Source organism: Malaya genurostris, chromosome 1, assembly GCF_030247185.1.
Source record: "Malaya genurostris strain Urasoe2022 chromosome 1, Malgen_1.1, whole genome shotgun sequence".
Classification (NCBI taxonomy): Eukaryota; Metazoa; Arthropoda; class Insecta; order Diptera; family Culicidae; genus Malaya; species Malaya genurostris.
In genome coordinates this window covers 64654361-64667858 of record NC_080570.1, presented here as the reverse complement: position 1 = coordinate 64667858, position 13498 = coordinate 64654361, and the positions used below count along the sequence as shown (strand labels likewise).

The following is a 13498-nucleotide window of genomic DNA, read 5'->3' as shown; positions in this document are numbered from 1 at the left end:
TAGGATCAGCCCCAAGGGGTTGTTCGAGCCATTGATGTGGAACAAGGCAACCAAAATTTCTAATGTTCGACATTTTCAATTAATCGTCATACTTTTGAATCCGCAAATGCACGAGGAGTCTGCCTAGTCTTTATTATGAACCAACACCGAACAAGCGAACCCAAAATATAGACTATATTTGTCATGATTTGTATATTTTTTTAACCGACGAAATTACATCAACAGCCCAAATGTATGCAATTATATGTTTGTACATGATTGCGATACAGATATCGATATTTCAGCTTCTTTTCGCCAAACTTGTGCTCAAGTTTTGTATGCAAGTAGTTCTTTTTATAGCGTTTCTCTACCATTACTACCATTCTGCGTTCTCGGTTGAAGCGATAAACTTTTTCTCATTATCAATCGAGTTCATCTTATATAAATAAGAAATTAGTCTTATGTACTCAAAATTTACCCTGGGGTAAATTTCTCAGGCGAAACGACATAACATGGGATTCCATCACATCTTTCATGACACAAGATCAGGGCATAGCAATTAAAGCTTCAAATCGTTTTATGGCACTTTCTGTCTTGCTGTCTAGCAACTACCTACCTCTAGCAAGCTACGTGTAGGACTGAAACCTTAGCTATAATTTTGCTTCTATTTATAGCTTCGCGTGCTTCTAACAGCTACGCTTTTGCATCGTTTGGTCAATCAGAGCGCTGCTTTTCCTTTGATATATCGCTTACTCCTTCAAAACCGTCGACTATGGCAGAGAAATCCGGTATGCCGGAGATTTTTTGCAGACAAAATAGGACACTGCTAGCTATTAACCAACATTTCAATGATATACACTTAAAAATACATGGCTATGAACATTCAAATCAATGCGTAGAAATATTTCCAATCAAATGGTGACATGATATTAATAATTGATACAAAATAGATTGAGCTGTAATTGTTCAAAACCTGACCACATTTCTACGTTTCTTTTTCTTGGGTTTCTGGTTTGCGTTCATATATAGAAAACAAAAATGTGTTCCACATTAAAATAATAGTTGCTTTATACTTTTGTTTAGGTATTATTGTCGCAATTATTCTTTCTTTGTAACTGCTATGGTATGGACAGTATTGATGAGGAGAGTTATATTCAAATGAAAGGTCTTTGGGTCCCATACGAAATTCCTGAATTTCACAAGGTGATGAGTGTTGAAAATTTTTCAAACAGTTCAATTAGCGACGACTTAGAAAAGTAATGAAATTTTCCAATCTGATATTGAAACTCTTTAGAAATTTCAGTTTTTTGAAAAACTTCCATATGGTTGATGATGCCAAAACAGGGACGGTATCATCAAGATTGATATCAACATTATTCCGATTTGTTGGTCTGGTTAGTTGATGATCAAAGTCATTTATTAATTAATAAATAAGATAAGTCTAAAAACGCTCAGATGCGTCACGATGATATTTTCGAAATTTTCTTTGGGGCCACTGAGTGCGCCATAAAAAGCCCTGCATATATCTACATATTATACGGCTCGACCACTATCGGTCTCTCGCCCAAGTAGCAAACATTGTTCTAGTACTGAATTTATTAACTCTTCTCGCAACGATTATGCGATTGGAAAAGTGCACTTTTTTGTATGATGTTCAACAAGTTTTTTGTTTCATATGTTTCACAACAGTAATATTTTCTAAGTGGAAATCGGAATTGAAACTGCTCAAATGATCTTGCCGTACAGTGAGTTGAAAAACCGGATGTGGAACTTAATCCATTCAGGTTTTTGAGTTGGTTTCACAAGCCGTAATATGAATGAATTTTACATCCCTTACAAAAACGTGTTGAATCAGTCTAACATATCTAACAAAAATAACCGATCTGAATCAATTGTGAAACATGCCAATTATAACAAGTTTTAATGGGGTGGTGATATAAGCAAAAAACAATATTGTGCATATTAAAATGACCAACTTCACTTTCAAAAGTCTTCAAAAAAATCATAAATTTCTCCAGAAAAACTTTTAAATAAATGGAAAAATTTTCATTTGAAAGTTTTTCTAATTTCGATACAATTGCATTTAAAAGAATAAACTTTCGAAATAACAGTGATAGAACATTTGAACAACCAAGCAAGCATTTATGCGTTCTTTTCGAATAACTTATTGTTTTGACGTCAAACGATGAAAATAAAAGTTTTTCAGCGCATAAGTTAATAGTTTTTACTCTCTGCAAAAAAGAACTAACGAAAGCTCTTGAATTTACCAACGATCTTCTCAAATTAACAAACGTTATTTTTTGTAGGTAATGTTATGCAATTTTCAAAAATAATTTTAATTATCAATACATACGTTTTAATTGTTTAAAACTTACACCACAGACTAACAGACAGGACACTCAAATTAGATTCTTCAATCATTTTAACGGTCATTTCGAATATTCCTTTATTTGGGACAGTACTCACATGTGTCATGATGGCGCCACGCTACCCTATCAAAAACATCCTGTCTGTCATCTAGACTGTGTTTATTTTTTCATTTACCAACAGAGTTGCCATACATACAGAATTACCTGTATTGTATTGATTTGTTTACGTCCATGCGAATTTCATGCAGGATACAGATTTAATACATATTGCCAAAACTATATACATAATTGTGCCTACTTCTCATCCTCCAACGGAATACAAAATCGAACCCGTTTTGTTACAATATTTACTTACTTCTGGTGTGCCGCCACTTAATTTCGGGTGAAAACTACCAACACAATAAAAAATTGTCTTTATGAACAACGTTGAGTCAAATAAATGGTTATCTTCGCGAAAAAGTTAAATGTATTATCAACGTAATCCAATAATTTATTGTGTCGATTCATTCTCAAATATGTTGATGAAATCAGGCATCCCTGCAAGCAGCTGATCGGTGTTGACAAACGAGGGGAAACCAACTAGTAAAAAAACTTTTACATAACACAAGGGGTGTACAGATAGTAAATAGTTCGCGCAGTACAATATAGGTGGAACTAGTGCATCACGAAAAATTATTTTTAAAAGAATTTACTCATACTGTCATGTCTGTTAGTCTGTGCTTACACTTTCCCACTTGAACGCGGCGGGCAGATTTCCTCCCAGACGGCTGCCAGAATTCCGGCAAAAGTCTGGCAACAATGCAACAACCGTTTCCGGCAGAGAATTTCGCCTAGCGGTTTTTAACGGTTCTTTTCTGTCGGATTTTTGCCATACAAGATTGGCAGAACCGTTTTGAATCGGTTCTACATTTTAAGGGCATATTCAGTAGTGTTCTAGTTCTAGATGCATAATTTATGCCAGTTACAAAATTTAAATCTGAATTTTATAACATGAAAAACTAGCAGCCCCAGTAGTGTTTTACTCGTGTTTCAAATATACAAAAAATAGAACGACATCGTAGACCAGTTTTAAATTTGACAGAAGAACTGGTCGAATAAACGAAACTAGAACGGCTTGCTGGGGATACGTTTGTTCCAGTTTCTGCTCTATTATTGATCTTCCATATAGAACTTCTAGCTGCTGAATTTGCTCTAAGCGTCTTGGTTTTATTTTTTCAATAACAGATACTTATGAAAGGCAATAAGTTATTGCCCTTCATATATACTATTAATGGAAAATGTTATTGTTACCCATATTTCAATCTCATTTACCTCGTCTCAAGATTCGTTTTTTGTGCGTACATGCGGGATTGACGAATATCAAATGAAGTCGAATAAAACAAAAAAGAAAAAAGAAAGAGGAGGGAAATAAACAAGACACGTACGGCGAGATAATGACGCAATTTCGCCTGGACAATTTTGACAGCAGCCATAATGCAGCCAGCCTTCTGACGGTTGCCAGAATTCCTCACAAGCGGGTTAGAGTGTATTCAGCAAACAAATCAGCGCTGCGAGCAAAACTGCTGGGTTTTTACAATTTTTCTAATAAATGAACTAATTCACTCTTTCACACTTCAAACTGACTGGACGTATTTCAATCAATTGGATCAGACCATTTACGGTCCGTATCGCCTAAATAAAGTTTTAAAACATTCGTTCACGATTGAATACGGTTCGTTTTTGATATTTATTAAATAAAAGTGACTAGTTGCAAAGTGTAAAGACGATTGTTTTAGATGTGCTCTTCGATTTTTGTTTAAGCTTGTTTGTAAACAGTACCGCTGAACTGTCAAGGATGAATACGACGACACGACCAGGCACTCCGAAGAAAACTCGGAATAAATATGATTCGTGAGCGATTTACCGTCAGTTACCAAAAATATAGCGACCCCTTGATAACGATAAAAAAAATTTCTTCAGCTACACTGTTTGAGTTGCTATGAACTAGTCACCAAGGAGCTCCATAATAAATAAACAAACCATTGCAGGAAGTTTTCGAAACTTTACTATAGAAGTTTTCGAAACTTTACTATAAATAGTTAAACTATTTAACAAGCTTCGACGGATATTTAAACGATACGTGATACCGACAACGCATTAAAAGTACTCAATACAAAAGATGAGGAAATATGGAAACCTGATTCTGCTGTTCTTAATAGCCATTTTTTGTATGTTCGAGCTCCAGCCAGCCTCAACAAAAGCCTCTATCTAACAGTTTAACCGAATGATCGCTCTGGCATGTGATGCTGTAGAACTTTCAACTTACTGCTAAATAATTTAAGGATCTTCCATTCGAGGCAGTTCGTTTTGTTTACATTTTTAAGTCTTTAATATGCAGTAACCAAGGTTATGATAATTGTTATTCAAAATCAATAATTCATCGACTTCTGTTGCCAGTTTCAATAGTTTTCCAGCCGAATTCGTTTTGACATTTCCAGTTACTGAGGGGTAGTTAAATTTGCGATACAGTTTCGATAGACGAGTGGCAGGTCGTGTCGTCGATGAATACTTGTTCATTTGTGTCGTCACGATAAAAAACCTAATTGAAGAATCCAACCAACTCTTTTGTGATTGGTGCGCTGCCCGAGTGGCGAGCTTTGAACTAAGCGATGGTGATAATTTTCAGATTTTACTTGAAGATTCGAACAAAGGGGGTTTTTATTTTTTTTCTTATGAATCGAAAACTAACATACAAAAACGTGTGAAAATTTGGTAAAAAAATCGATCATTAATGATTCAGAAACTTTTCGTGGTATGTTTGATTGATATTTATGGAGAAATCGTAAGATTAAATATCAAATTCGAAGAAGTGAAGTTGTGTAATGTTTTCATATTTGGGATATTCTTTGTTTTTTGAGTTGGATTTTGAGATTAATTGATAAATTATTATCAAAAGTTTTATGACTAGTCTATTTACTCATGTTTTATCATCTAAATCAAATCTTTATGTGAACGGAAAATTTCAAATTTCATCAGAGATTGTCAAGAGTATAGGACAATTTGAAATCATATGTTTGATGACAACACGTGGATAATCGTTTTTCTTACCCATATTTGTAAGGTTTTGCCATCTGCATTCTTTCAAACTCAAGTAAATTGAAAAATTCGTCCAAAATTTTTCTAAATACATGGGATATGTCAAAACAATCACCATAACGCTATCTCGCGGTGACCACGCTGATTGGATTGTTCTATTAACCATCCGAATTTAAGAAAATTCGATCTGGCAACCCTGAGTCAAATTGCCGCTTTAACGGAATGGTTTTGAAACATTGTTTTTATTGAATTTCAAAAATATTCGCGTAAATATTTAGCTTACTTGACTGAATAAATAAATCAATTCAAACTAAATTATGTTCAATTCCGTCAAAGTTGCTGCAGAAGAAATTGATGCTAAACTTAGCACCACTCGTAGAAAGGTGGCTGCATATGCCTGTGGTTATCGCGAAGAGAATAACAGCAATGCGGAATCTGTTAGACAGTTTCTTGGAAACACTCGCGATTCATTGCTTCAAATAGAATCTGTTGCCTCCAATACTGTTCAGCAAGTGCAAACTTTAGACCGATTGCTGCAGGAGGCTTCTGAAAACGGAGCAGGCTTATCAGCATGGTTGGAAAAGTGTTATGCGGAGTTAAGCATAGAAATGCCTACGATTGATAGCAACGATCTTCCTCCGAGCATTCCACTGAAAACCCTGGCCGTCCAAGAAGAAAAAGATGAAAGTGTGATAGCAACCAATGTTAGTTTAGACTCGATGAGTGCTACGAGCCTTCAAGAGGAATGTTCGTCATCAAGTGAATGGGAAGGAGCCTATGAGTCTAATGTTTTTATAAGCCGTCCGACTGTCGATGGTGGTGGAGCGATTACGTGTACTCCGATGATCAAAACCAGAAAGCAGCGACTTCAATGACATTGGTCTTAGAATATATATTTTGTAAGAATATGTTACATACTTTTATATATGATTTAATCGTACATCAAAATACAAAACTGGGAAATTTAGATGTATTCGCAATTTTCTGCGAAGGATCCTTGAAGTTTTTCTCATCGTTGGAAATCAGGAATAGACGGTTTTGATAATGTAATTTATTCACGAGCTACAGCTCAAAAATGTAAAGTGATCGCAGATCGCAAACATGCTAAATTGTCAGATGTCTTATAATAAACTAAGATTATTTGTATGTATTGTAAATCATGTTGCTGCTAAAATAGTCTGCTCCAACGAAACTTTTTGTTCAGATCCACTCTCTCACATCATCTTCGCCCAGTGGTCCGGCAATACCCTCCTGGAGCTGTTGTTGGAGCACTTCCGCTGTCTGCACACTAATAAACGCCATTGATGCTAGAATGCACTGGGTTATGGTTAGTTCGATTCTGGATTCGTCGCCGCGGGTTGTCGCTGGTTGTGATCTTTTCCGCTTCCAACCGGCCGGACAGAAAGACTGCTAAACGTTCCTAGCGGGGACAGATAAGTAGAAATATATCAACTAAGAATTCTATAGAATTCAAATGCAGTATTGGTTAGGAAATGTGCCAATTATAAGATCGGAAACAAATGACGTTTGGTTGAAATTGATGTTTTCTTGCATTTTTAGAAGTTAGCTAATCTATTGACGAAAAATATGTAATCAACTACAGAACATACAACTCATTTACCAATTTCAAAAGCATCCAATGAAAGAAATCGTGATGGGTATGAGCAAATGATAACTGGCCCTGCTGATGGAATGGAAAAGTAAAATTCCGATCATTTTGATTTCGTGATTGCAATTGTGGTCTGATGGTTCTAGTGATGCCTTACCAAAGCCAGATTAGTTTGAGTTTGCAGCTCGTCATAGGTATGTTGAATTTTGTGAACTAAGCCTGTTGCTTCAGTAAGTGTAGCGTTTTTGGCCTTCTCCAGATGCACCGCCTGTAAGCAATTGATTTTATTGTTCTCATCAGTTTTAAATTCATCCCTATTCTGCATTTCGATCGAATCGGAATATTTCGATCGACTGCGAAATTTTGCATTCTGTATCTCGATAGAGTTTTCCATTCAAATAATCAAATCGTCCGGAATACGAATGTAAATTTTCTTATTCGGTCGAATACAGAATAGATGTGATTATTTGCTTTAAATCAAACAACACTGAACGTATACAAATTATATACTGGCTGTGTGATGAACTAAATCTACATTAACCTTAACCTTTACGGACCAATTTTTGAATGGCCAACTCGTTAAACTCGCAACGTGAAATGTATTACTGAGGCTCGATTAGTTAGAAAATTAAAACAAAACGATGCATGCTTTTTGCAGTTAGGAACTAACCTTGATAAGTCGATCAGTGGCAAACAGAAAGTGATGCAGTAGTTCTCGGGTTTGTGAGCGAACCGTTCTAGGAATTTTGGTAACCGAAGTGGTAGCAAAATTAATTAAATGCACCAATTTGCGGGCTGATTCGCGCGTAAGGAGTACTACAAGGTGTTCTAGGGTTTCCGGTCGCTCTTGATTTTCCGGTTCGTCAGCACTTAGATATTTCCACAGCTCGACGCCTTTCTGTAATGCCAGTCGTGGGTTTGTGGCCACCAGCTCGGCTACGTAGAATACAACATGCACGGCTTCAGTGCTTTGCTTTTTTAGAGCGCTTAGTTCTTGTCGAGTCCGAAATGTAAGGCGACGTTTCAGTTTTCGTGAGATCCGTTGACCTCGGTGAATTGTTTGGATGACGTGAGTTTCGTTGGAGTCATCTGCTACCTTTCCGCCTGAAAACAAATCATGGTTCAACGAAAAAAAAATTGTAAAAAGCTTTGCTACCGCATTTGAATGGCATTATTTTTGTTAGGAAGTGCACCGGAATTGCTCAAATATTTAAAAATGAAAATTAATCTAAACCTGTTCTGAAGTCATCTCGTAGCAACCGCACTGAATTGATAACGCGATTCCTGTGCACTATCAGTATCACGTCTTACGAAAATACATCGAACTGAAAGGTCAGCGCAGACAAGCCGGAATAAACGAAAATGTAAACTAACTTTATCAGCTGACTGCGCAGTTACTGTTGACTTATGAAAAGGAGGAAGCCTACCACTTCCTTTCAATAACACTACTCACCATCCGGTTGATCTTCGGCTGGTTCGGCCGGCAAAAATCTATCCACGTACTTGTCACAAACGCTCAACGCGCCGTCCAATCTACCAGCGGCATAGTTAGAAACGCGAGAATCCAACACTGCATGACCAATACGCTTCATAGAATTAGTCCGGCTCAACACCGGCTTCACTAGATGATCTGACATGTACTCTCTGGTGTTCCAATACATCTGTAAATATATACTTTGGTTGGGGCATTCCGCGACGACCAAGTAGCTTCAGAATTGCTATGCACACTCACCATCTCCGGCGGCAGGTACATCGATGGTACTTTCTGCTCTACAAAATCCAGACTTCGACACATCAGACCGTCCAGATGATGTAGTGGACCTTCTATCAGCTTGGCGGCTGGTCGCAGTGAGTCGACCAGAGCGTACGTAACAGCCTCGGCTGTTTCCAATCCCCAGTTGAACAGTCCATTGCTGGTCTGTAAAGGCCAAAATTTGAACATCAGCGCTCGTTACGAACGGGAAAAATTTACCATTACCTTAACTCTGTTGTAAACGGTTCCAGCGGTTTTTATTCCAGTTTCGACCACCGGGATACTGCCAAAACGCGAAATTGACTCCATTCGCGGGAGTCCCGAGTTCTGGCGCTTCAATTGTTGATGCACTGAGGTGATAATTTTAATGGAGAAATAGTAAGCCGTTGTTTGGAATAAAATCATTATGGGAGAAGAGGTACCAAAACAGGTAAAAATTTTAGCTTGTTGAAACTTGACACTAATACCAACATAGAATTAATTCAGTTGACTCTGTAGCTTGACTCGGGCTTCGAGGATACAGTTTTAAAAGGACGTAAGAAGTAATGAAATAAGTCAGCTGTTTTCCAAAGAACGGCGAATCTAACATTGACAGCAAATGGAGAAAAACATCGATGAATGTTTCAACTTTGGTTTCAAATCGTATTTAGAAATCATCGTCTATTCTCAGATCAATTTTTGATTAGTCGATGATCTGTTCGTTTATCTTTAAAAAGTATGCAAATTTTACCACTTTCCTTCTATATCTACTGAATAAATCAACATAAAAAGAGTTTCGCCCTTTTTCGATTTGTTTACTTTTATGCTTTCTGTGTGAATGATGAAGTTACGCCCTTGCGCATTTTTTGTGAAATTAGTTGGTTTTCGTGACTAAGATAAATATTCGGGTAATTTTATCGTCTCATTTATTATTTCCAGTAGTAAAAGGTTCGGAAACTATCAAAAATAAAGAAAACAAATAGTTTCGCCCTTCCTTATTAGGAATTGAAGTATCGCCCTGTTTGTTTGCATGGAACACGGAGGGCGAAACTTTCGTAAACAAATGGAATGACAGTTTCGCCCTTTATAGTTCTTTGTATTACTAAGATTGAGATTTTTGTAGAATCCGATTTTTTAGGCAAAATTGTAGGATTTTGAAGAATTTATTGGTAGGAGAGAGAAACTCGATTTGTTTACTTTTGTAAGATTCGTCCTTCTTTGAAAAAACAGCTGAAGTTTCCTCAACGGGCCGCTAAGGAAACTTATTTCATTACTTCTTACGAAATTATATTATTCATATTGTTGTCATTACAAAAAGTATTGATAATACTTTCGATCGTGTATTGCAGGTCAAAAACGATTTAATATATGGCATCTGATTTCTTAATGATGTTCCAAAGCTTTAGTAGCAATGTTAAAGAAAGATTGGTTTTCTTTATTTTATTACTTTTTTGTGATGAAACACAGAAAAGGAGCAGATAGTTGCGCTTGAAGGTTAACAATAGCCCCTAAATGCGCTTTTGTCTAAACAATTAAGGAAAATATGCCAATTGGATTGATGTATTGAAGCCACATTGAGTATATTATCACCACAAAAAATTTGATATCACACGATATGTTTATTTACCACCGGATACAGGCGTTTAATTTTCGACAGTTTTAAACTTTAAAGGACTATTCACACATATCCGGTCCGGTTCAGTGCCGGCACGACACCGTGCACGGATACTGATATTATTTCATTCGTTTTCTATGCGCGCATTTACACCTATCCGGCACCGTGCCGTTTCAGTGCAGCTCGCCGTCAGTGTAGCGTCCGTCCGGCAAACTCAAATTCGTCGTCACCGATATTTTTTTATTTTCACTGAAGTCGGTATGTCATTCCATTGGCTGTGTCGGAACGGAAACAGCATGGAAACGGAACGGAAGGGTTCCGATAAAAAAAGAACACTGACGGCGCACTGAAGGCACTTTCACTGAACCGTCACGGAACCGAAATTTGCTACCCGTACGAGCCGGTGTTCCGCAGGGTTCGAGCGTAGCTCCAATCTTGTATAATATTTTCACTTCTGATCTTCCAAATCTACCCGTTGGTTGTAAGAAACCGCTATTCTGTGACGACACAAGTCTGTTGGCCACAGGTAGAAATCTAAGAGTGATCTGCAGTCGCCAACAAAGAAGTTTAAATATTTTCAGTGATTATCTGTCCAAATGGAAAATTAAACCAAATGCGGCAAAAACTCAATTAATTATCTTTCCTCATTAGCCAAGAGCTTCTTTTCTCAAACCAAACAATAATCACATTCTCAAATTGAATGGTTTGGAATTGACATGGTCTGATCAAGCTAAATACTTAGGATTAACCAGACTCTGTCAGCTTGGAGCGAAATCAATCTTCAGTTCAGCAACGCCATCGCACGGCATCACATTCAACATATCCTGTCAATTGTATGGGTGCGCAGCCCTGCTATTTTGGCGCGCACGAATTTGACATTTTTCTCCCCTGCTTCTATGTATGAGATTCGATGCGGACTCGCTTGGGGGCGACATGCTCGTAAAAATGATGTTGCCAATGATTTGTTCGGAAATTGTGAGAGCTGGATATCTTGTTAATATGATGTCTTTGGTTTAACGTATGACAAAAAACTCACCTTCAAGGATCACATTGAAGGAATCCAGGCAAAGTGTAATAAATATGTTAAATGTTTATATCCTCTTATAAACAGAAATTCTAAGCTCTGTCTAAAAAACAAATTGTTAATTTATAAACAAATTTTCAGACCAGCCATGCTTTATGCAGTACCAATTTGGTCAAGTTGTTGTTCCACCAGGAAGAAAAAGCTTCAAAGGATTCAGAATAAAATTCTGAAAATGATTTTGAAACGTCCTCCCTGGTTTAGTACAAATGAGTTACACAGACTCACAAATATAGAGCCATTAGATGTAATGTCACATAATATTATAAGCAATTTTCGTCAAAAATCGATGCAATCTTCAATTGAATCGATTCGCTCTCTGTATTAGTTAGTAAGTTAATATATAAGTTCCTTTTCCCCATTACACAATACAAGTAGGTTTAGAATTTTCCCTACACAAAAATCTCAGAATTGCGGAAGCAAATGATGTCCTCATGGTAACAACCAAATATCCTAATAATTTAATTTTAACTCAGATTCCAATAAATAGTTATTTAAAAAAAATATCTTAGAATTTGATATTTCTTTTCAAAACGTTCTATATTATTAATGAAATAACTTTTTTAACCAATTTTAGGTATGTTCTTGAAGATTGGTATTCAACCTTTAAAAGAATAATGTTAAAAACTCTAAAACCAACAATATATGCTGAAATTTTCACTGATTTGTAAACAGCAGCTAACTTCACTTCTTAGAATTTTATCTTTCTTTTCAAAACGTTCTGAATTATTAATGAAATATCTTTTTTTACGAAATTTGGGTATGTTCACAGTTGGCAGGATTCGTCAATATTGATTTGAAAGTTTACATTTTTTTGGCACGAAAAAATATTCTAACTTGGACAGATGTCGAAGTTTTCTATGACTAAAGCTAATTCGTGAGTTCAAAAATTCGTGAATTTTTTCCATAGAAAACATTAAATGATCTTTTATTAATTGCAATAGTTTTGCTTTTAGTTTAGATGACTGAATACGAAGATTGAAACTGTAAAATATTTTTGTTCCAGAGAGATATTACGATCCTATGGTTACAAGACCTAATAAACACCATTTTTTATATTATTCAACATATCTGTACAAATAGAAAAACCTTGTGTTCAGTTTGTCCGGTAATATCTTCGTATATAAAACTGATTTTTATCTTTTCACAATTATAACTGGACATAAGCTTCATAAGAATAATAATCACTGAAATTCAAAAGAAATCGTAAATGTTGAAAACCTGCTTCAGATAGCAGAAGGTCATCTGTGTTTTTTCACTAGTTTTCCAAAAAAATTTTTGTAAAATACTGTAGAATATCTTTTAATGTTCTGCACACAAAACTAAAATACATGATTTTTTTTAACTGACCCATAATAGTCGATTTGAGTTATAACCCTGTCTCGAGAATATCACTCAGTTCAGTGCAATCCTTCACAAGGCTTAACACCTTCTTTACAGTTTTGCACTGGTTCCGGATTAGTTTAGCAAACTATACTCCAACTGGATCGACAGCAGCTTTTAAACTGATCGCTTTCACATCCCGCTGGGAGATTGAAGAAATTTTTGATATTACCTCTAGTAATTGTTTAGTGCTATGATGATTGCTTATCAGTTCTCTGTTGCAGTCGAACGCGCTTTCAAGCTACCGGCACGGCCCGCGTGTTATCGATCAGTCATCGTAGGTCATACGCTGTCTAAGATGCTGTCAATGGTGAGATTGTGAAATGCAGTGAAATTGTGACCTTTGGACGGATGTACCACGTGAAACTCGACTAAGAACCCTGTCTATGAAAATGACCTGAATTCTATAATCTTATTAATCTGTTTTTTTGTGTGTGTGGAAAGAGCAATGCTTCTTCAAAAATAAATAAATAAACAATTAATGACAGCTGGCCGAGTACTTCTCTATCGGTGGACTTCTCCGTGATGGAGTCATCAAACAAAACGCTCATTTACGTAGGACTATGTTTATGTTCTCTGTGCAGTTGAAAACTGTAAAATTCTTCCAGCGACAATCATTATCTCGTTTGACGTGGAATATGCGGTGTTTCGAGTA

The 13498-nt window shown here is 36.4% G+C and overlaps 1 protein-coding gene across 4 annotated transcripts; it reads right to left on the bottom strand.

Annotated features, from left to right (window-relative positions):
* Positions 1-6459: 6459 nt before the first annotated feature.
* On the bottom strand, positions 6460-12987 carry LOC131440299 (lipid storage droplets surface-binding protein 1). 4 transcript variants are annotated; one of them, XM_058611449.1, is made up of 7 exons: positions 12811-12987; positions 9011-9135; positions 8765-8950; positions 8486-8693; positions 7703-8136; positions 7190-7300; positions 6460-6833 (listed from the first exon to the last, which is right to left on the bottom strand). In XM_058611449.1, the coding sequence occupies exons 1-7, from the start codon at positions 12812-12814 to the stop codon at positions 6624-6626; spliced, it is 1278 nt and encodes a 425-aa protein (XP_058467432.1). In that variant the 5' UTR covers positions 12815-12987; the 3' UTR covers positions 6460-6623. The 4 variants fall into 4 exon arrangements, with proteins under 4 accessions (XP_058467432.1, XP_058467431.1, XP_058467433.1 ...); XM_058611448.1 differs by lacking the exon at positions 12811-12987 and having other exon boundaries at positions 9011-11982; XM_058611450.1 differs by lacking the exon at positions 12811-12987 and having other exon boundaries at positions 6460-6843; positions 9011-11974.
* Between the last annotated feature and the right edge of the window lie 511 nt (positions 12988-13498).